Source organism: Seriola lalandi, unplaced genomic scaffold, assembly GCF_002814215.2.
Source record: "Seriola lalandi dorsalis isolate HSWRI2012SDOR001 ecotype SW California unplaced genomic scaffold, Sedor1 jcf7180002054983, whole genome shotgun sequence".
Lineage (NCBI taxonomy): Eukaryota > Metazoa > Chordata > Actinopteri > Carangiformes > Carangidae > Seriola > Seriola lalandi.
In genome coordinates, this window is record NW_019525532.1 from 772,247 (window position 1) to 794,773 (window position 22,527).

The 22,527-nt window shown below is 40.6% G+C and overlaps 3 protein-coding genes and 1 long non-coding RNA gene across 4 annotated transcripts; 1 reads left to right on the forward strand and 3 right to left on the reverse strand.

Moving 5' to 3' along the window:
- Positions 1 to 1,006: 1,006 nt before the first annotated feature.
- Positions 1,007 to 4,210, reverse strand: nicol1 (NELL2 interacting cell ontogeny regulator 1). The gene is made up of 4 exons (XM_023396750.2): positions 4,124 to 4,210; positions 3,762 to 3,894; positions 3,064 to 3,152; positions 1,007 to 2,157 (listed from the first exon to the last, which is right to left on the reverse strand). The coding sequence occupies exons 2-4, from the start codon at positions 3,871 to 3,873 to the stop codon at positions 2,086 to 2,088; spliced, it is 273 nt and encodes a 90-aa protein (XP_023252518.1). The 5' UTR covers positions 3,874 to 3,894; positions 4,124 to 4,210; the 3' UTR covers positions 1,007 to 2,085.
- A 1,064-nt stretch (positions 4,211 to 5,274) lies between these two features.
- On the forward strand, positions 5,275 to 11,200 carry nelfa (negative elongation factor complex member A). The gene is made up of 11 exons (XM_023396799.2): positions 5,275 to 5,532; positions 6,514 to 6,685; positions 7,594 to 7,755; positions 7,934 to 8,023; positions 8,283 to 8,410; positions 8,580 to 8,649; positions 8,740 to 8,828; positions 8,972 to 9,080; positions 9,224 to 9,552; positions 9,821 to 9,920; positions 10,347 to 11,200. The coding sequence occupies exons 1-11, from the start codon at positions 5,323 to 5,325 to the stop codon at positions 10,529 to 10,531; spliced, it is 1,644 nt and encodes a 547-aa protein (XP_023252567.1). The 5' UTR covers positions 5,275 to 5,322; the 3' UTR covers positions 10,532 to 11,200.
- Positions 5,310 to 6,158, reverse strand: LOC147817250 (uncharacterized). Its single transcript, XR_015436531.1, has 2 exons — positions 5,920 to 6,158; positions 5,310 to 5,563 (listed from the first exon to the last, which is right to left on the reverse strand). It is a non-coding gene; the product is annotated as an uncharacterized LOC147817250 (long non-coding RNA).
- A 490-nt stretch (positions 11,201 to 11,690) lies between the features above and the next one.
- On the reverse strand, positions 11,691 to 20,916 carry faah2b (fatty acid amide hydrolase 2b). The gene is made up of 11 exons (XM_023396800.2): positions 20,641 to 20,916; positions 18,138 to 18,220; positions 17,384 to 17,520; positions 16,782 to 16,991; positions 15,688 to 15,807; positions 15,033 to 15,168; positions 14,538 to 14,655; positions 14,315 to 14,434; positions 13,481 to 13,592; positions 12,935 to 13,123; positions 11,691 to 12,780 (listed from the first exon to the last, which is right to left on the reverse strand). Exons 1-11 carry the CDS (start codon positions 20,827 to 20,829, stop codon positions 12,605 to 12,607), a joined length of 1,590 nt encoding a protein of 529 aa, XP_023252568.1. The 5' UTR covers positions 20,830 to 20,916; the 3' UTR covers positions 11,691 to 12,604.
- Between the last annotated feature and the right edge of the window lie 1,611 nt (positions 20,917 to 22,527).

Here is a 22,527-nt window from a genome sequence, read left to right on the forward strand (position 1 = left end):
CCCCCCCCCCACACACACACACACACACACACACACACACACACACACACTGCAGACCAGCGCCTTGGATAAATGGACACAGAGGAGTGTTGCTGTGGCTAAAGGCGTTGTTCGTATACAACCAGTGTAAAATTAAATGTGCACACATAACAGAAGCGGAGTCCTGCCACCTAAATCTAATACATAACCTTCTATCACTCGGGCTTCTAATATTGATTCTTCTGTCAAATGTGCTTTTTGGAAGTATTGTTTAAAATGTCAAAGAAAGAGTGAAAAATACCCATCACCATTCGATCAGAGCTCAAGGTGACATCTTCAAATGTTCAAAACTCAAAGATTTTCCACTTGCAATTACTCAAATAGACAACAGCAGCAAATCCACATATTTGAGAAGCCAAAACCAGAGCATTTTTGTTTTGTTTTTGCTTTAAATCGGATTGATCGCTTATCAAAATTGGTGGTGATTAATTCTCTCAAAACACAGCAGGAAGACAGGTCTGTTGATCAGTGGAGAAACAAAAATGCTTTGTTTTTATCTACAACTTGAACACTTGAATTATGTACGTGAACAGAGCTGTAACAAAGACTAAGGTTCTTAGTAGTAAATAAAGAAGAGCTGAGGCCATTAGACCCATATTCAGTTTCTCAATTGACAACTCTGCTTCTCAAATGTGAACGCTCACTCGTCTGCTAAACTTAAGATCTTTGGTTTTTCACCGTAGCCAAACAATTAATTGGTGAATCAATACTTTAATTAATCAGTGATGGAAACAAAATGATAGTTGCAACCCTAGAAAAGAAGCTTTGTAGAAACTGAAACAATATTTGTCACACAGAAATAGCAGCGCTTCACCTACAAACTGTGAGACCCTGCAGTTACCACAATAAATAAATTAATGGATGTGTCCATATTAATGCCAGCACAAGCCCACACAGTGCTTCTTTATCACAGCCCACACTGGAGATGTGTGAGAACAGACACAGTCAGACTAAACAGTAAAAGCAATCAAGATCATTCATTGTTTTTATTGAGGTACAACATTAAGACAATAAATGGATCTTCCTGTGACGTAATGTCAACAAAGGACAATGTTCATGAACAATCAACGATAAGACAATTATTTCTTCCTATGTCTATGTCCCCTGCTGCAGTTAGCATTCCTCTATACTATATAGTCCGTCACTACTCTTCCACACACCTTTGTCAAACAGAGAGGACAAATCTGTTAACACCTTTGTTACATGTACCCGTGTACATACATAATATATACATACAATCTATATTAACAGTAGGTTAACAGAAAGTGCTGTGAATTCATGCTACAGTGCTGTGCTAAATCAAGACCTTTTTTTTTTTTTTGCCAAAACAAAGAAAAGTCTGAAAATATTGTTTGTAAAATTTCATTTTTCTTTCTGCTGACTATTTTTCTTTACAAAAAAAAATCATTATTACAAATAAAAATAACAGTTTTTAATAAGTTACCCAACCATTTTTGCAAAAGAAGCCAGCCTGCAAATCAATTAATTTGAATTAATTACAGTCATTTTGCTGATTCCTAAATTTCATCAACTTAAACATTATTGAAATATTGAAATTAGCATTATTGAAATATTTTGAGCAGTTAAATAAATTCCACGTGATGCTACAGTTTGATGTGTATAATCGTCGTAAACATTAATCTCGTACAACACATTCAACAAATGAATTTATCAATGCATTCTGCTGTATCTATATTATACAGTCAAATACTAAAAAGTACAAAAAATAGTTTGTTTCATAGGAGACGGATGAGAGCTGAACAAAATCCTATAACAATGACGACAAACTACCTCAACAGGCAAGTGTTTCACAATGTAAAACATCAGTCGTCCTGAATAAGGCAGAACAATAACACGCCTTACGATGCACGATATGAAATCAAAGCTTCACTCAACGGTGGTGTGACAGAAAATAAAATAAAGTGCCTATCGTGTGAATAAGTTAAGATGAGAATCGCTGTACATGAGGAGAGTGGGACAGGGTTGTCTTCAGCGTGTTGTCGGGAGGGGGGGGGTGACGGCAGGTGGACGTGGACTCGTGAGATCTCAGCGCAGTGAGTTGGTCGGCATACAGTCACACAGAGCCCTCCTCTCTGCTCTCAGCACCAGCGTCTCCGTCTGCAACGGTCCACGTACAAATGTTACTGTATTAAACGGCAGCTGAAGTCGAAGGGGAACAGGTTCTCAAATCAAAATGAACAGTTTTTATCTCATCTTGAGAACGGCCAGTGCATTTGTGAGCAGTTAACATGGTTTATTGAGTCTGAATTAGATCCGTTTCCAATCTTTCCTGCAGATAATAAAAGCATACCCAATAGAGATGCAATAAAACCTCACAAAAGTAAAGCCAGTAATGATGATGAAGTTCCCCATATAAAGAGGGAGGCTTGTGTTTATCGAACAGAGATAAAATACAGGAGAGGGATTTTTGTTTCCGAATTAAAACAGATTTTCAGCAAAAATTAAGCATGATACTCAAAAACTCAAAAAAGGTATAGTGTTAATTTCTATTGATTAATAGAGTTAAAGTCAAGTTAATTTTATTTATATAGCCCAAAATCATGTTAAAAGGCTTTAAAATCTGTACAGCAATAAACAATATACTCATTTAATGTTTTGTTTAAATATATGATCAGTGGTGTTTCAGGAACTTTGATCTTTTAAAAGAGGTAAGACATGAAGTTGTTTTATTTCTAACATAATGTTTATAACATAGGTTTTCATAATGATAGGTTTGAGACTAACTCCTCAACACAACAGCTTTAGTTGGTCTTAATTAGCTCTTTATGTGTAAAAATTACAAAAATCCACCTGATTTCAAAGATTTGAACTGGCCGATACATGGTGTGTTAGCCACTCTCTATTTATCTCAACTTTCACATTTAGATGATCTGTAGAAATTATAGCTGTATTTAACACCTTGATTACATTGGGGGATGAATCATTTCTGACACCAAAATCACAGAAATAGAAAGGAAATAATACAGGACACAAAACCATCCAGGAGAGCAGGACTTCACCTACCCTGGCATCAAGGTTGAAAGCAGTCTTCTTTAGATCTTGCAGTGCCCTCTGCATGAACTCAAATGCATGACAGTCCACACATGGGCGACCTGGAAATAAGAGGAAATAGTTCAGAAATGAAATGATTCATATACTGGTTGTTTTCCTGGTAGAATGTAAATTTCTTTTTGATATTTTTTATTTATTTTTTTGCAATTGGACCTCATTTCAAAATTGCCTTGTCATTCAGTAAACTTATACTTTAAAGACGGCCACAAGGAAAGGTTCATCTATAATGAGAATAATCATTAGTTGTAGCCCTATTTTATTCAATTGGCTTTTACATCTCGGTGTAAATATTATTTCAGAAGCGTTTCCATCTAGCACATATAACTGTAGAGAAAGCTAAAATCAAGCTCCACTTTCTGCAAACCAAATTACAGGTTTTTTCCTTCAAATCTTTCTGTTGCTTTCCGCCTAGTACAGATGATAAATTGTGGCTCAGCCGAGCAGTGCAGGCCCAGTTTCATGTTGAGTTCATGATTTATACACCAATTAAGATGACCTATAATCCCCACTAAGAAAGCCCTGTAGGGACCTGCTATAATTAGACTGTGTATAAACATCACTGTGTTGCACCGAATTACACCTGACAACCGTTTGAAAGCCTTCCCCCGAACAGGCAGGAAAACCTAAATCTCATATTTAAATCCACCTACTTTCGGCAGGGATGACAGTCCCGGGCTCCTGATCCGCAGCAGCTGCACCGACACAGAGGAGCTGGACCGCCAGGAGAAGCACCGCTGCCTGCAGATATCCGCTGGATGCCATGGTGATGGTCCGAGCAGTGACCTTTAATGTGAAGACTAAGATCAGCAGGTGTGTGGTTTTGCATAGATAAAACATTGGGGGAAAAATCATTCACGGCCGTGAGTCAATGAAACGACCGAACCTTGCAGTCTTTGTTTAGAAAAATAGTCCAGGTTTCATCGGTAGATATTTGTGTTCTTTAAAAAAATAATAATAATACAGTCAACGGAGAAGCAATAATGTTTATTTAACAAAGTGTACGTGAACCTACCGTCAATCAGTCGATGATATTCTTCACAATCAGCGCAAGATGCCCACCTAGGGTTGTTTTATGTAGGTTTAGATACTGCGCATGCGCATGGGTTTGCTGTAGGGACCAGAATGAAGACTTCCGGTGGCAACATTCAAAATAAAAGCCTTAACCGTACAAATTTACAATAACACTACCCTTACAAAGGATTTATAAATGGTTTATAATGAGGTTATTAATTCGGTTGTTACCACTTTATAAATCATAAACAAACAATTATAAACAAGTTATAACACAGTTTTCATACATTGATGCAGGCTCATTATTGATCACATGATCAAGTTAATGCTACTACTCATTAATCTTACTAATTAGTTACTACCATTTATAATTGGCAAAAGGAGCCTTATTGTAAAGTATGAAACAAATCACCATTTATTAATGAGTTACAATAAGGCTTATTTATAACTAACTTAATAAATAATCATTTGTTTCAGATGATCAAAACTAAAAAAGGTTTTCAGTTTACTTTTGCACATGACAAAGATAAGCAGGAAATCCTGCCTTTTTTGCTTTGAAAAGTAGTAAAATGATGATTAATAAATGATCAAAATGAAATAGCCTTTTTTTGCTTTCATAATGCTGCCTACGTGCTAATGCTTTCGTCCTTTCCACTTTTTTGTAGGAATGTTTTGACATGTCAAAAACTGCGCTGAACCTAATAAAGGTCACCCACCATCATGACATTGATATTTACTTTAGTAGTGCACCTTCCCCTTGTAAACCAACTGATAACATTACCACAGCCAGTAACCAGCACCCTGCATCTTGTGCCCCAAGCCCAAGTTTCTAATCCAGCATTTAAATTACTTAATTAGTAAATTAATTATTACTTTAATTTTAAAAGAATTGGTAAAAATGAAATAATACCTATTACCCATACACACTCATGTTTCAAGTGAAATAGACCTTTTTTCTTTTAAACTTTATTAACAAAACAATTCATACAACATAAGGACAAATAAAACTGATCAAACCAGATACAGCCACAGTATTAAACTTTACTTAAATTTTAAGTACAGCTGTTTTGCATTTCTTACAGATGTTTCATGGTTCAATGGATATGAATGCCCCCCTGCTCGGTGTGGGCGGGGTCCTGACTGCTGTTTTCTTAGGTAGCCCGTTAAAATGCCCGAACTCAAAACACTTCTTTTTCCAAGATGGCGTCGATGAAGGACAGCGACACCGGCCTGTGGCTTCACAACAAACTGGGCTCCACGGACGAGCTCTGGACGCCTCCTAGCATCGCCTCTCTCCTCACCGTGTCTGTAATCGACAACATACGACTTTGCTTTTCGAGCTTGTCGCCGCCGGTGAAGCTGAAACTGCTGCTCGGGATGCTGCACCTCCCCAGGCGGACCGTTGACGAGGTGGGTTGCTGCGCGTTAGCTTGGTGTTAGCCTGACAGGTAAGGGAAGCGATTAACACAGACACACAGGTAAAACAAGAGCTCAGTCTCGGTTAGCTTCCCTAAAGTCAAATCACTGCTCTTCCTGCGGGTGTTTTTAATTTGCTTGTGAAACGTCTAACCACGCAATTAAATCTATATAGTTAGCGTTAGCTTGTTCTCTTTCACTATTAATATCGTTAGCCAACGTAAGAAGCGGCAAACTATTTATCCCGAAGTTGTTTTTTTCCCCTCAGTTTCAAGACTTTTTTTTAATCTTTTTTTTTCTTTTTTAATTTACGTTCACGATAAGCAGCGTCACGAATAAGTTGTCCCTTGTACATGAGAGTGTTTTCCCGCAGTGGTTTACCAGCGACGACGGGAAACATTAGCCTGGCGGGTCTCGTCCAGACATGATGGTGGGATGGGCACAAGAGAGCTGAGTGACTGAGCTGGAGGGCGGTACCAGTTTCAGTCCGACATATCATCTGTTTAGCTGCCTAAAACGTTTGACACTCGTCATCACTGTGTCCTGCATTTTCACACATATTCAGACAAATGAGCTACCTCTGCAGAAGTACCCGAACCAAGGACTTCTTAGGTGGAAGTACTGCTGGTGTTTTATTGAAGCATTCATTACAAGAAAAAGTCCTACAGCTTTTTCGTGGAAATTGCATGGATATCCTTCATAGCAAAGTTTATTTGTTCATTATTTGTTTTGTTTATGTAAATAAACAGTGTTAGAGGGTTACAGATGCTTCATACACCCTGTTACATATTCTCAATTTTAGATGAAAATAGATGAAGATGCTTACACCTGTAATTATCAGTTTAAAAAAAATTGCTTTTTTTAACCATAATAAGTTATTCAACTGTAATAAGTTTTATATATTTCTCAGGCAGTATTATACATGTTATCTTTTGTTACATAAAATTGTTTAACATCACCATCCTCTCTTGCCAGATGAAGGAGGCCCTGTCAGAGATAATCCAACTGGCCACGGTGGACTCAGAACCCTGGGTGCTGATGGTTGCAGATATCCTCAAGTCCTTCCCAGAGACAGGCTCTCTAAATCTGGACTTGGAGGAGCAGAATCCAAATGTGCAGGATATTCTTGGAGAGCTCAGGGAGAAAGGTAGGGAATGTGTTTATTGAATATTGATTTAGCTATAGTGGCCCCTATAGACTGCCACCTGAACCCTTATGTTAATGTAAATATAATGACACACCATCTGGCCATATTACTGAGCCTGTTGCTTGAAAAGGAATATAATGTATTAATCACAGAGTTGCCTATGCATTTAAATTGTCAAATTAGAACTGTTCCTTAATTGCATTTAGGCTCATATGAATTTAAATCTCTGCATAATGTGTTCACACTGTTTGGAAAAGTACTAGTATTGCAAACCACAATAACTCATCATGTCAGTTTGTCCGCTGCAGTTTTATGAAACTTTTTTTAATGAATACAGTTGAACAATTTAGGCTCATGTGTAAAGTGGGAATAGGTAAATGTATTTTAACAATTCACACCCCATCTAATAAATGCAATAATGCAGTAGTAGTTGTACTGCAGTTTTGGTAAAAGTACATCCAAATGGTGGTTGGTTAACCAACTAAGTGGCTCATGGTGTAGACAAATTCCTGTCTCGATCACTACCACTTGTTATAACACAGATATAGAAAATGTGCTCTATTCCCTTGATGGTAAACATGTCAAGATGAGTAAAGGCCAAGAAAACATTTGTAGAGAGGATTTAAACTGGAAATATTTATCCACACTCCCGGCTATGTGTCTGTTGTACACACTGGAGCAATGCAATATGTATTAGGACAGATGGTTCAACACTGATGGATTGCTTGTTGAAAGACAGACTTTATTTATCCCCTTGAATATCCATGAAAATGCTGCTACTACTGAAAATGAGTCAATATATAGAAAATGATTTGCAACCAACCACATGAGCCCATGGATTATAATTCAGTAATATCTGTAGTAAAGTCCCGGCTGACCTTCACATCCGTCTGTCTTCTCTTCCTCAGTGAGCGAGTGCGAGGCATCTGCCATGCTTCCTCTGGAGTGCCAGTACCTGAACAAGAGTGCGCTAACGACTCTGGTTGGGCCCCTTACACCCCCCGTCAAACATTTCCAGCTGAAAAGGAAGCCGAAGAGTGCAACCCTCAGAGCAGAGCTGCTACAGAAATGTAGGTTACTTAAAACAATGCATGCCACTTTTCTGTCCTTTTTTTTTTTAAAGAAATGTTTGTATTTGTTCATTATTTGTGTTTGTTTACAGTTGCAGTAATTGTGCCAGGGTGGTATTAGGCTTTCCCTCGGTCTTGTAATGTTGAGGTTACATTTCTCTATCCGTTTCTCCTCCAGCCACAGAGACAGCCCAACAGCTGAAAAAGACAGCCGGAGTGCCTTTTCACGCCAAAGGGAGAGGACTGGTCAAAAAGATTGACACTACTAGTGAGTTGAAGACCAATAAACACACTTCTTTAGTGCTTACTTGGGATTTAAAGTAAAAACTCCAAGTTCATGATTAGAGTTTTATCATTTTGGCAATCCAAGTCTCAAGTTACTTTTTTACAATACAATTGTAACTTAAACTTTTAGCAGTCCAAATAGATACAAGAAAGAATCACTTACTCCACGTGAGAGCCAAGAGACTTTCTATTCTGATTTCTGTCCGTGTTGCTGATACATGTATTTTATATTTGCACCACAGCTCCTCTCAAGGGGATCCCTAAGGCCCCATTCCGCAGCCCCACTGCCCCCAGTATGTTCAGCCCTCCCAGTAACCGCACACCTATAGCCCCTGCACGGACGCCCCTGCGTAAGGAGAGGGGGGTGAAGGTAATGTGTCATTTAAAGTCCTGCATCATGTTATGCATCACAAATGTTGGATGTAATTTCATTTTGCTTATCACTTTCACAATGTTGTTACATGTTTTCATCCAGTTCCTGCAGGATCTGTGTGTTCAAGGTCAGAATTTTCTCACCGTTTTTCTTTTTTCTTGTTCAGCTGTTAGATATTTCAGAGCTAGACATGGTCGGAGCTGGAAGAGAAGCGAAGAGGAGAAGAAAGACTTTGGGTAATTATATTTCCAGCCATTTATCAGTCCGAGTTTTAACGCTACACTGTGAATACATTAGTGCTTACATGATGTTTTCTGCTGCTGTAGAAACAGAGGCCGGAGAGAAAGCAGCCAAAGAAGAAGCCGTGGTGGAAAATACCACACCAGACTACGCCGCTGGCCTCGTCTCTGCACAGGTACATTACCCTTCTGCATGTGTGTTTATTTGTCACATCACTCAGACATTGTTGATTTCTCCCGTGTTGTCTCACAGTACCCCCTCCCTTGTCTTTCAGTCTCTATCATAATACATTTTTCAAACATGCTGTTTGGTTTTCAGAAACTGGGGGCGCTGAACGAGAATCCTCTGCCGTCAACCAGCTACCTACCAGCCACACCCAGCATGGTTCCCTCTTCATCTTACATTCCCAGCTCCGAGGCACAACCAGGTTAGGAAACACCACACTGCCTTTTATTGTTTGCTTTCATGAAACTATTAGTTCAAGGGGGTAAAAGAAAAGTTCCCTGCTGGCATCAGGAGAGCAAACGCATCTATCTCACCATCTCTTCTCCTCATCAACCTCCTCTAAAGCGAATGCTGGTGGTTCGGGTCGGGACACGCTGCAGTCGGCTCGACAACCAGAGGAGTCGGCAACAGCGGGCGCTGGCACCACCCCTACTTTACCGGGCCAGTACAAACAGAGGACGCCTATGTACAACGCCAGCACCACAGCGAACCCCGCAACCCCCACATCCCCCAGCACGCCAGCCTCAACCCCCGCCAGCAACGGGCCCCCGGCCGCTGCGACCGCCAGCCAGCCGGAGACCCCCACCCAGCCTCCCAGCACACCTCAAACCCCCACCCCGACACCAACCCCTACGCCACCACAGCCCCAGCCCAAAAAGAATCTCTCACTCACGGTAAGGTGTAAAACAAGAGCTTGGGTGGTTGAAAGAAATCTGGTTAGACATACTTCTCCTAAGACTAATGAATCTGTGAATTGAATTCTGTGCTTTATTATTCCCTGTATTAATGGTCTTAACCGTTGTATATGTCTTCAAAGAAGAGGGAAACTTCAAATTTTCTGGACAGTAACGAGTCTTTAACTTTTCAGACCTATGTATTCAAGCCTTCCATGTTCTTCTCAGTCATCTAAACTCTGTGCTCTGTGCTGTTTCTGCTCTTCAGAGGGACCAGATGTACGCTGCTCAGGAGATGTTCAAGACGGCCAACAAGGTCACCAGACCAGAGAAGGCCCTGATCCTGGGCTTCATGGCTGGATCCAGAGGTACAGGAGTAGTCGCACTAGCTGCCTGATCAGCGGTGTCCTTCAGACACTCATTTCTAATTAGTGTCAATTTTCTGCCTTACTAAGTCTGATCTCATTTTTCACACATTGTTAGTCCCTTACTGAGAGACTGACACACATCGTCAAACACATTTATCTTGTCAATATGATAACTTGGTGTTTCCTAGCAGTCACATTTTTAAGAGCAGAAAACAGGATTGGAAATACAGGAATCTAAATTCCTAGTATTGAACTGTAGTTCCTGGTTAGTTTGCACATCAGTCTGTCTGAGTGGTCCCACAGAGTTGCTGATGAAGGCACCACAGAGTCATATAATTACAGTAACTAGACCTGATTATTTCTAAACATTTAAACACAAACCTGGTAAAGCCAATAATAACTTGTCTGCCTCCTCCCGTCTGGCAGAGAACCCGTGCCCGGAGCAGGGGGACATCATCCAGATCAAGCTGAGCGAACACACAGAGGTTTTGCCCAAAGCCGACGGCACCGGCAGCACCACCATGCTGGTGGACACAGTCTTCGAAATGAACTACTCCACAGGACAGTGGACCCGCCTCAAGAAATACAAACCCATCACCAATACCTCCTGAGGCGCTTCACTAGCTCAAAATCACACACCCAAAATTTCTTATCCACTTCAAAAAAAACCATGTTTACACACATACAAGTATTTGCAAACACATTTGGGCCAAATGAAGCACTGGGAGGGTGAGAGATCGTCAAGGAGAGAAGGTCCTCCCTTTTCCTGCACTGCCAAATTGCAGGACTCTTTGAAGAATATTTCTGTATTTTTCGTTCGGTTGTTTTTCTCATACCCTTTTATTGTTTCTGTTTTTAAGTCGCCTCCGATTCCTGAATGACGCTGTGGTCAGGAGGGCTGCGAGTGTTATACGAGTCTGAGCAGAGGAATTATTCTCACGGCAGGCACCTTTCAACATTTTGTACTCTTGAGGTACAAGCATGTCACGTGTCTAGAAAGAAGAAAAGACGAAACGTCTGTATTTTTCTGTATGAATGTGATGTTTGCAGCTTATTCTTCTACTTTTCAGAGCAGAATCATGGTTTGTGAAAGAAAAAGAAAAAGAAAAACAGAACAATAATGACAGTCATCATAGAGATGACCAAAAAAAAAAAAAAAAGATGCGCGTTGAATAGTTCTCAGTGCTGTCAAGTTCTGTTCGGAGCCTTCTGATAGATGTTTAATAATTTTTCATCCTTTTTCAAAAGAAGGGAAGAAAATAAAATGACAACAGACTCCAGCGGGACGTTTCTCATCTTCTTTTCTGACTTTGAGCTTTTTGTTGTTGAAGGGAACTTTTCATCAGGAGTTTCCTGTATTTGTGGTTTTCGTGTTTGCTCTGCTTCCGACCGTTTGCTCCTCCATTTCGAAATGATCACATGCTGATCAACGAGGGTTTCTCACTTTCCTGTGCGTTAACATGTAGTAAGACAGTGCAGCAGGTTTTTAGCAACATTAAGCCTTAATGGAAAGTAAATAAGTATTTGCTGAAATGTTAAACTGTTTCTTTCTAAATAATATTATTTTGATTTTGTTTTTCTTTTTGTACACTTAGGATGAAATGTTTCCTGGTATATACAGTTTGTCTTCCTGGTTTGGTGCCGTTTGCACACAGGTTCTTAGGATTAACAGCCTTTTTCACCTGGAGCGTACCTCACTCCTGCTGCAAAAAAATGTATTAGTTATTTAAGAGGATGTGAGTTGTATAAATGAGGGAGAAGATTCAAGACTTTTTCTTTTTTTTCTTTTTTTTAATTTGCTGAAACAAATGAGTTGCAGCATAAAACAGGCACCACAATCAATTAATAGCCATTATACAGCGTTCACATTATCACGCAACAGCAGTTTATCAATGTTTTTGTCAGGATGTTAAAATATTTGTTGTCTACAGTCTTAGTATTAGTTATGAGTTAAAAGACCCTACACATTTACAGTACACACCCACACAGGTGTTTCATGTCTGGCGGATTGGACCTCCTCACACCTGATTGTCACCTCTCTAGATTACCTGTGCCTGTTGGCGCAGGAGAAAATGCAGGTCTAATTAGTCAGAACAGAAACAACCTCTGTGTGCATGTTTGCACACACAGGGCTTTAAAAAAACTGAACCTTTTTGAGAGTTAAAATAGTAACATACATACATATCTGTACAGCTGCCGGTCAAAAGAAATCGGTAAAAACTAAAGTGTGTAAACTTAAAAGTTGTTTGAAAGGTAAGTATCTGGCATTTTCCACTACACACTGTAAAGGTATGATATGGTGCCAGTGAGGTAAAGCAGTCTAACATCGGATATCCAGTCATGAAGAGCACAAAATCCTTGTTTTTGCATGATAATGTGAATGCTCGATTAAAGATATTTCCACTAATATAAAAATCAATCTTTTTTTTTTTTTTAAAGCTTGTGCTCATAACATAACGGTCCCTGAACAGGGTAGATGATAAAATCATGACAAACATTTAATTGGACCAGCTGATCCCTCATTGGTACAAAAATTAATCTCTTTCACTTAAACATTCAGCCAGCTGATCGTACCTCTGGGTGATCGTGTACTACAGCAAGCAGCAAGGCAGATAGAGTACCACAATCTTTGATCCAACTGGCTCCAGTCTGGAGATTTGGTAATGGCTTGGGAGTATGTGTTTTTACTTGGCTCCGGGGTCCCTCCAGCCGCCGAACGTCTTCTCCAGGTAGAGAGCCACAGCCAGGGTCAGATGGTCCTGCAGCTTCCCACCCACAACCTGCACACCCAGGGGCAGACCCTCCTCACTCAGACCCAGGGGACACTGGGTGACCGGCAGCCCGAGGATGTTGATTATACCTGAAGATAGAGGGAGGAATGGATGAGACGGTTTAGTAAGTGGAAACGCACATTATTTCACAATGTGTTTGGATCATTGTAACAGCTTCCTGGTGGCATTTTAGGATTATTTTGTCCAGTGAAATTGAAATATGAGGATTTGATGAATACTGACCGGTGTAAGCGAAGTCGAAAGGTCTGAAGAGCGGGTGGTGGTGTTCAGGTGCCACTCTGGGGTGCGGGGGGTAAAGAAAAACACCATCAGTGCCCAGCAGCTCGTCCACCGTCTTCTGCAGCTTCTCCTTCTGCTCGATGATGAAGGTCGAGGGTCTGGACACATGAGTCATCTCCAGCAGGGCCAGACCTGAAGACGTCACACACACACACACACACACACACACGTCAGTTCAGTTTATGGAAACTTGTACAGCTTCAACAGGATGACTTTAGGGGCTAATACATCTAGCCCCGCTCTCATTACAAATAATTACAGACGATTGATTTTACTATTAAAGTTTATTTTGTGTATGACTGATCATGCATATTTTGTTGAGATTAATTTGTCGGGAAAACAAAATTTCATCATACTGACTTTGGTTTTAATTATTTCATCAGTTATTTCACAAACTGTTGGTTCATTTGTTCCTTTTAAATAATTGATATATATTGTTTCATTACGTCTTTATTGATTAATACCACTTAAAATACATGATAATCTTACCAATAGCAGCCATGGTATGCTCCGATTTCCCCATTATCCATTTCAGCAGCTCCCACAGAGGCCACACTGGCCGTCCTGGCTCCCCCATCAGCGTAGCAAATGGCAGAGGAGGCTAAAGGAAGAAAACAGGTTAAGCACAAATGGTTTTTGTTTCTAAGGTCACATAAAGGACACAGAGTGTGTATATTATCTTTCACCCGCCACAGTGCTGTGCTGTTCCCATTCACCAACAGGCAGAGGGTCATGTGGTTGTTGTTTTCTATTGCCGCCAGACTCCTCAACCAGTAGAGGGATCATTATCACCCTGGTGACACTAACCTGTGTTAGTGCACTCTACCGTTCTATCAGTGTGTTATCTCAACACCATGGTTTAATTTAAAACTAGTCCCTGTAAGGTAAATTATTAAATTTGATGGTGAAGACTTGGTTTAAGGTTAGTGTAAGTCTCCACGGAACAAATGTAAGTCAACGTAATGTCCTCTGAAGTGATGGAAACACGACTGTGTGTGTGAGTGTGTGTGTGTGTGTGTGGTATGCGGTATGCTGTGCCCAGGCAGCTAAACAGATTAGTAAAGCGTTTCTAGGCAGCAGACTACAATAGGTGCTGTGACTACGGCTCGGCCTGCTTTCCTTCACTGTGAATCGTGTTAATAGACGGAGAGTCTTGGCAACGGTAAAGTAACTAATGCCTCTTTTCCTCCTGTCTTTCCTGTTTTTCTCCATTCCACCAGCGGGAAAACGGATGAAAAACACTCATTATCTGCCGTCCAATAGATTCTCTGTTCAGCCGTGCAGGGACACACTGCTCTGGAGAATGTTGTCAGGTGGACCTGCCTTGCCCTCCTTATCAGGAAGCCCCATGTAGGTGTCCCAGATCTGGAAGCCATAGCGGAGCTCAGGCAAATGCACTTCTTGGACTTTTACTCCGAGATCGGCCTCCAGACGCTCCACCACCTGGAGAACATCACATGAGGATTTCAGTTATTTAAAAAGAAAAAAAAAAAAAAAACCCCTCCTGATATGTTTGCAAGTTATTTGATGGACAGATTCAACACACCTTCTTCTGAATGTCCATGAGCTCTTTGCTGACGGGGTATGTCAGAGGCGTGCCACCATCATGAGGGATGGTGAAGAACCGCAGCTTTTTTAGGTCAACCTTCGTATTTAAGGACAACCTGTGTACACGTGTTAGGAAATACTGCAGATTAGAGGAACATTAGTAGACAAAGACCACCGTCTTCAAAGCTTGGGATAAGAATACAAATACGTTCTTGTATGAGGCCCATTATAACATCCATGTAATGTAAAAATAAGAATTTGAATTGAGATAGCAGCGTGAGGTGAAACACCTGCACCATCGTGCATGTGCCGCCTCACAGCTGCCATATTTGCATCTCAACAATTTGATTATCACAGCAAGTCTGGGAGCATAATAACAATGTCTTATTACAAACATAGTGTGTGTACGCTGCATCAGCTATGAACGTATCTGAATGTAAAGTCAGGTAGTGTTGGAGAAAGACAGTCGGAGCACCAGCAGCAGAGCTCTTACATGTGAGCATTGGGTCCCGCCATGATCTTGAGCATGGGCAGCATGTCCTCAGCGTAACGGCACATGGGTCCAGTGCTGACGTACTCATCCTGTCTGCCGGAGGTAGGAGGGTACTGGTTCTCACAGGACACAACACCTGCAGACACACGTCACAGGTGCAGCACAGTCTGATGTATAAATATGCTCTTTAAACCTGCAATACCTCTTTTTGTTTGGCCACTTGGGGGCATTGGAAACAAGTTGTGAACACAACACTGACATGTAATCACCTTTTAGGAGAAACATTTGCTTATTTACACATCCAGCAGATATGGAGTGACATTATCATTCATTTGGAGGTTGTGTTCCTGTTTCTCTAACAAACAAATGTCCAACATTTACTCTCTGTGTAGCTCTGTGTTTGGTCTCTGCCAACTCTTCAGGGAAATATCTTGCACTTAGCTGCTTGTTGCTAACTGTGTCCGTCTGCAGTTGATCTGAGCAGTCAGTGTACGGTGTCACATTGTTTTCACATTGTCAGTTCATACATTGTTATTATTAAAATACCAATTTTATTTGCTTCAAATATAAACATGTACTTATTTAATATAGATCCTGCAACAGCACATTATGTAAGGATATGCTGGATATAAGTTTAACGTGACGTTTCTCTTACCAGGAGTGGTTTTATGGCCAAATATTCCATTGAAGAAACAGGGCATACGGATGCTGCCGCCAATGTCTGAGCCTATGCCAATGACTGCACCCGCTCCTCCCAGTATACTGCCCTCTCCACCTGAGGCCAGTAGGGAAAACAGGAGATAAACACAGACAGAGAAGATCAGTCTATGGATCTCAACCAGGTCTGCTTTATCCATAGTTTGATTATAGTTTATTGGACAGAGCACAGCACTGACCCCTCCCCCTACCAGAAGACATCAGTGGACTTATTACATAAGCACAAGGGACTTAAAGGGGGTATATGTAAGTTTTCTCCGCCGCCGAACGTGGTTTTCTTGCCAGGAGAAGATGGCGGTGATTGTCGCTTGACAAGAGCTTCAGCCATCGCTACGTTAACAAGACAAGAGGTTATAATTCGCCCTCGGCGCAGCGCTACGTCCTCAGGACAGATTGGAGGCTGCAGCGAGTCGCTGTCGGAAAGCGACGAGACGGGCCGCGGCTAACATGCATCACTGGAGACAGCTCTTGGAGAGTAAAGGACTGAAGTTTGATGCTGAACTCGCAACGGTTCTGATAGACAGGTAAGTAAACAGCTGTTAATGCTAATGTTAGCTATGTAGCAATAGCAAAACTTACAAATGGCTCCTTTAAAGTTGGTGTTACCTAGACACCAAGAATGCACCTACAGAAAATCTATGCTAACGCTATGGACAAAAGAATTTGCCAAATAAATGTAATGAGGAAGAACGGCCCGTATTTTTATTTATTTCTACAGTATAACTTTTGTGAATTCACCAAAAATGTAAGTGATCAAAACAGAACTATTAAATACTAAATAAAATCTGTAATCACATTCTGATGTGGAAAACAATCGAGGAGTTCCCCTTTAAAGAACCAGAGCCTGTGTTTGTGTGTCTGCAGTGAACTGTAATATGATTATGAGGCTAAACCAGAGCCACTCCTGGAGACACAGAGAACGACTCCAACATGAAGCTGTTCTGCTTCTCAACTCTGAATTTAAAGTCAACAAGAAGTGTGTGATTCCCTCCTTCACCTCATAGCTCAGTAGTTAAGCCGACAGTTGCTGACCTGAGCTTCCTCCTGGTATCCTCTCCAGGTCGTACGGGTTGTTGGTCATGCCGTTCAGGTGGTTGTGGGACTCGGACCACATACACAGCTCGCTGGTGTTGGTGACGCCCAGCGGGATGGCGCCCGCTCTCTTCAGCAGGGCCACGGGTGGAGCGTCGACGTTGGCCACGACTCCTCGCCTAGAGATCACGCCTGTGGTGTAGGGCATACCTGCAAGACAGAACCGGTCAACTGAAGTATGGGAAATACTCTTCTTCTTACTTTTGTATTTTGTTCCTTCTTCTTTTTTGTCATCTCATATCAAGTAACTCAATCAATAACTGATAAACACAAAGTCAGAGATCAGATTGAAAAGTTGACCAAAGGTAAAAGTGGCTTTCACAACAGGATTAACAATGCTGCCTCACAATCTTACATACATGTAATAATAACAATTGTTTTACTGTCCAAGTGGCTGTATGTTCCCAGGAGGTGGGTGTGGGTGGATGTGGTATATTATCAGTATCAAATGTTGACTCAGGTACTGGTCATTTGATGTATGTAATCATAGTAAAGAGCCTGGTTTCAAGTGGCCGACAGGAGATTAGATTGCTGGAAATTACCCTGGAGGGCAAAGGACTCTTTGACGGAGAGCGGGACTCCCAGTAAAGGCAGTCGGTCCTCCAGTACCTCCTCTCCTCCAGTTTCCTCCTCTATCAGCTTATCAACCTGGGCCGCCTCCTGGAGGGCAGCAGCAAACCTGGACAGAGAGAGACGTAAACTATTTGTGTAATTCCTGATTTAAAAAGTTTTCAGACGATGCATCACAGTGGAAACTATAAATATTAGAAAGAATATCTATATCTATAAGAAGAATTCAAGTTCAAAATAAAAGAGAGAATTCAAGTGTCATGACAGATATTACTCTTTATATAATTAATATACTTTTCGGTAACAAATTTCTGATTTTATGTTTCAGTTTATCAAAGACAGTATCCAACATGGCAGATGATGACACAACATATTGTGCAGGAGGAAAATTAAAAGGGAAAATGGCAGCATTGAAATAAATAATAAATTAGCTCCAAACACCCACAAGGAGGAATAATTAGAAATGGGAGCACAATAGGGCTGCAATTAATTTCCATTAACAGTTAATGTGCAGATTATTTTCTTGATTTATCAATTGTTTTGTCCATAAAATAGAGAATATTTTATTCCAACTTGTTTCGTCTGAACAACAGTTCAACACCTGTACAACAAAGAAAAGCATCAAATCCTCACATTTGAAAAATTGGAACCACCAAATATTTGCTTTAAAAAAAAAAAAAAAGACTAAAAAGATTATTCAGATAAAGATGACTGATTCTTTCTTGCCTGTCTTTTATCACAGCGTTCAGTAAGGGGTTGACTTCCTGGATCCTGTCAATGTAAGCCTGCACCACCTCCACACTTGACACCTGCACAACATTTAGACTACATAAGTGTGTGTTGGGGTTAGTTACACACACACACACACACACACACACACACACACACACACACACACACACACACACACACACACAAAACAAACAGAACAAACACAAAACAAACAAACAAGTCAAACTGACATAACTGGGAAAAAACAGACGGTACACCTCTTCATATGTAACATGAATCAGGTTTGTCCTAGAAAAGGAGGAAGGGGAGAAGAAACAAATATTTTCTCACAGTTACAGGTTTCAGCTTTAAAAACCAGTGTCAGTATATGACTTCTGAAGTAGGACAAGAAAACAAACAAAAGAAGGAAAAGTTTTAATTGTGCATTAAAAGGCCTAAATGTGTATTAATGTCGGGTGTGGACGTACAGCAGCAGCAGTTATTGTCCTTTTGGCTTAATATTAGAGCTGAAACGATTAGTCGATTGATGGAAAAATAATCAGCAACTATTTCGATAATCATCATTTTTCAAGCAAAGATAGTGAAAGGAATTTTCTCTGATTCCATCCTGTCAAATGAGAAGATTTCCTGCTTTTCTTCCTCATGTATCACAGTAACCTGAACTTTGTGTAAAGACTGAAATATCAGGTTGATCTGAAAATTTTTTCAACATTTCATACTTCATGATTAATTAATTGAATGATTAATCAATAATGAAATAATCATTAGCCCTACCTAATATTTCTCCAACAAATGTATTAATTATTCTGTTCATAATATGTAAGACATAAGAAGACATTTTAAAAAATCTCCATTACTATTTCCTAGGTGACATCAAAATTGTTGACTAATTGATTAATTAACTAGTAACTCTGCATTAAAGCATCACTAGTACAATATACTGCAATCCAATGCAATGGCCATACAACAAATATTTAGGATTGCAACTGACAATTATTTCATTATCAATTAATCTGCTGATTATTTTCTCGATGAATCATTTGGCCTATAAAACATGAGAAAGCTGAGAAAAATAGTCAATTTACTATCATTTAGCTGCACTATAAGCAGTAAGTTGTAACTTTTAAGAACCTCAAACCATCAAATGTTTGGCATTTTTGCTTGAAAATGATTTAAATAATTAATGGATTATCCAAATGGATTAATTAATTGGTCGTCAATGCGTTGCAGCCCTGCAAATATTAAATTTTAGTCATGATTTTAAAGTGTTTGATGGCAGCTGCTTATACAGTGTCTGATTTAAGCAGTGTGTATATATAATATAGGCAGCCAGCACTTAATCAGGAACAACTCTACATCTCTTTATTCATGCAATTATCCAGTCAGCCAATTATGTGGCAGCAGTGCAATCTGTAAAATCCAGCAGATACAGGTCAGGAGGATCAGTTAATGTGACTTTGATCATGACATGGTTGTTGGTGCCAGACGGGCAGGTTTGAGTATTTCTGAAACTGCTGATCCCCCGGGATGTTCATACAGACAGGTGCGGACAGAGAGGCTACGGTAACTCAGAGGACCACTCTTTACAACTGTGGCGAGCAGAGAAGCCTCTAGGTACGGACACACACGTTGAACATGAGGCAGATGAGCTGCAGCGGGCGCAGACTCAGCAGAACCAGACAGTTGAAGACTGGAGAACGTAGCCCGGTCAGATGAATCTGGATTTCTCCTGAGGCTGCAGATGGTAGGGTCAGAATTTGGTGTCATGGACCCAACCTGCCATATGTCAACAGTCTAGGCTGGTGTTGTTGGTGTAATGGTGTCGGGATTGTTTTTCTTGGCAAGCTTCGGCACCCTTAATACCCAGTCACCCATCAGTCATGGCTTGAACACCCACAGTCTATCTGAGTAATGTTACTGACAATGAGCAGGTCTTCTCAAACTGGTTTTGTGAACATGGCAATGAGTTCAGTGTATTTCAGTGGGCTCCCCAGTCACCAGACCTGAATCTGTTTTGAGAGCAAAGGGAAGCCCTACACTGCATGGTGCTCCTAATAAAGTGCTTGGTGTGTATATATATATAGGAAGTATAGATGTGTTGTTAATCCACAGGTGTCACAGTGTCACCCTCAGGGCTTGCAGACTTGAAAACGAAATAAAATATCCTTCCAGAGTGGACCAGAGGTGCAGCTGGTCTGGGCTGTCATATGGTGTATACATTTAAAAAAAAACAAGCTGCAGGGATGTTAAGACAAAAAGAAATTCCTACAATGCTACTATCTACTGACTAGCTAACAGCTAACTGTGTGTGTAACTTTTGTGAGTCTAAACAATCATTAGATTAGATTAGATTAGATTAGATTAACTTTATTTATCCCACAACTGGGAAATTCATTTACCACAGCAGAAAATGCTTAAGTAAGAGGTGGCTATTTATTAACTGAAGCGCAGTCTGGTGGGCTGTTACGCCGCGGTTGTCAGTTGACCGGGTACACACCTCTTTTCGCCTGATCTTCCTGGCGAGCTGCGTCGCTGACACGACCAGCAGCGGGTTGTTGACGGGCGGGAGCCTCTTCCCGGACAGAGCGGGTCTCCGAGGAGAGAAGAGCCGGTAAAACGTGAAGAGGACTCCCATGACCGCCTTGAAGAGCCATACCTGAGCCTTTTCCAAACGGCTCAGAGCCATGTTTCTACCGCGGTGAGAGGAAGGAAGGTCAACGGTTACACGGCCGCTGTCACTCCGGAACAGCTCCTACCGTCTTTGGGCCGGATAATGCATATATACCTGGTAGTCAAGTTAGCATGGGTGAGCGAGGACGAGGATATTACCGGAAATGTAGTATTCTGCCTTCAAAATAAAACCGTTGGACTGGCTATATATAGCAGTGGTAGAATATATATATATATATATATAACGTAGCTTAATAATATTTACAACCAAGTTGTCTGGCAACGGCGACCCTTCGTTAAACTCATTTTCTAATTAAAATTTATCAACTTTTTTCTCATTTCCCCGTCCCAATGGAGGATCAACAGGAAGGGGCCAAACACAAGGCATTTTCCCTGTTGTTTCCGATGGTCACACATACATTCAAATTTAGTTTTTGTTCCTTTTTTTTTTTAGAAATCCCTTATTGCGTGATCAGACATCACAATAGTGGGAGATCACAAAGTTTCCAATAAATCTAAATACTGCATATCACAGTGGATTTTTTTGTGTCATTTATGCCCTGTCATTCCTGACCCCAGTTGCCTGCACTGATGCTGCCTCTCCCGGCAGAGAGGGGCCAAGCTGGCTGCCTGTTCTTCCTGGATCTTGTTACTGATTTCACAATGGCTCAGTCAGGTTAACCATCAGGTGTGTGTGTGTGTGTGTGTGTGTGTGTGTGTGTGTGTGTGTGTGTTCCCTCTCCTGTCGTCTTCAATGTGTACGGCACAGTGCAGAAAAAAGGCAAGTTATTGTTTCAAACATCCTCTCGTGTGAACTTGATGTGAAAGTTTGGAGTTAGGAGTGTAAGTACAATTTTATAAAGTACTTGTTCTTTCCTTGAGTATTTCCACTTTATGCTACTTTATACTTCTACTCAGCTACATATCAGGGGTAAATATTGTACTTTTTACTCCACTATTTATTTGTTAACTAACTAGTGGGTAGTTACTTGGCATATTTAGATTAATAATAGCTAAATAATGTAATCAACAAATAAATGATGACGTTTTATTATGGGTAGATAAGTAAACAAGTTATCCTGCAATATAAAATGATTAAAATTAGCTCCAGCTGCAACATTTAAGTAGTGAAAACAGCAATTATAATCTAATAATATCTATCTGTATATATCATAATATCAGTGAGGAGAACCAAAAAAGGCTCCAAGGACGTGCCCGCCTGTTGACACTAGAGGGCAGCATGGCTGAAGGCTACAACACAGATGCTTTAATCCCTGTTTGAACAAACACAGCACGTCTCTAACCTGTCTCTGCAATGCAGGTCAGTGGGTTAGTGGAGAATCTATATCGTCCATTGTTTCCCGTCAGTTCTGCTGCTGCTGTGTTATATACTGCAGCAACATCGCACTGTGCAGACGTGTCGGTGGTGAGGGAGTTTAGTGTTTGGTTTTAAGTCCACACAGATGTTGATGAAAGTTTAAAACTGTTCTTATCAGTGTTTGTCATTAAACTGCTACTTTCACGTTAACGCATCATAATCTAATCATTTAATTTACATCAATACAACAATCTCGGGTCTATTTGCCTGCAGAGCAAATACTTTTACTGTTGATTCTTTAGGCACATTTAATCTGATTATACGTCTGTACTTTTACTCAACGAAGATTTTGAAAGCAGGACTTTTATTTGTAATGTTGTATTGATATTTTTATTT

What these genes read in the sequence shown, in the direction of transcription:
- faah2b (XM_023396800.2), bottom strand. Translation starts at nt 20,829, where the DNA reads ATGGCTCTGAGCCGTTTGGAAAAGGCTCAGGTATGGCTCTTCAAGGCG. An exon ending in GCGGGACCCAATGCTCACAT is followed by an intron (nt 14,656 to 15,032) that starts GTAAGAGCTCTG and finishes ACGTGTACACAG; the next exon opens with GTTGTCCTTAAATACGAAGG. An exon ending in TTCCTGATAAGGAGGGCAAG is followed by an intron (nt 13,593 to 14,314) that starts GCAGGTCCACCT and finishes TTCTTCCTTTAG; the next exon opens with CCTCCTCTGCCATTTGCTAC.
- nicol1 (XM_023396750.2), bottom strand. Translation starts at nt 3,873, where the DNA reads ATGGCATCCAGCGGATATCTGCAGGCAGCGGTGCTTCTCCTGGCGGTC. An exon ending in GACTGTCATCCCTGCCGAAA is followed by an intron (nt 3,153 to 3,761) that starts GTAGGTGGATTT and finishes TCTTATTTCCAG; the next exon opens with GTCGCCCATGTGTGGACTGT. An exon ending in CTTTCAACCTTGATGCCAGG is followed by an intron (nt 2,158 to 3,063) that starts GTAGGTGAAGTC and finishes GGACCGTTGCAG; the next exon opens with ACGGAGACGCTGGTGCTGAG.
- nelfa (XM_023396799.2), top strand. Translation starts at nt 5,323, where the DNA reads ATGGCGTCGATGAAGGACAGCGACACCGGCCTGTGGCTTCACAACAAA. An exon ending in GTAAGGAGAGGGGGGTGAAG is followed by an intron (nt 8,411 to 8,579) that starts GTAATGTGTCAT and finishes TTTCTTGTTCAG; the next exon opens with CTGTTAGATATTTCAGAGCT. An exon ending in CTGGCCTCGTCTCTGCACAG is followed by an intron (nt 8,829 to 8,971) that starts GTACATTACCCT and finishes TTTGGTTTTCAG; the next exon opens with AAACTGGGGGCGCTGAACGA.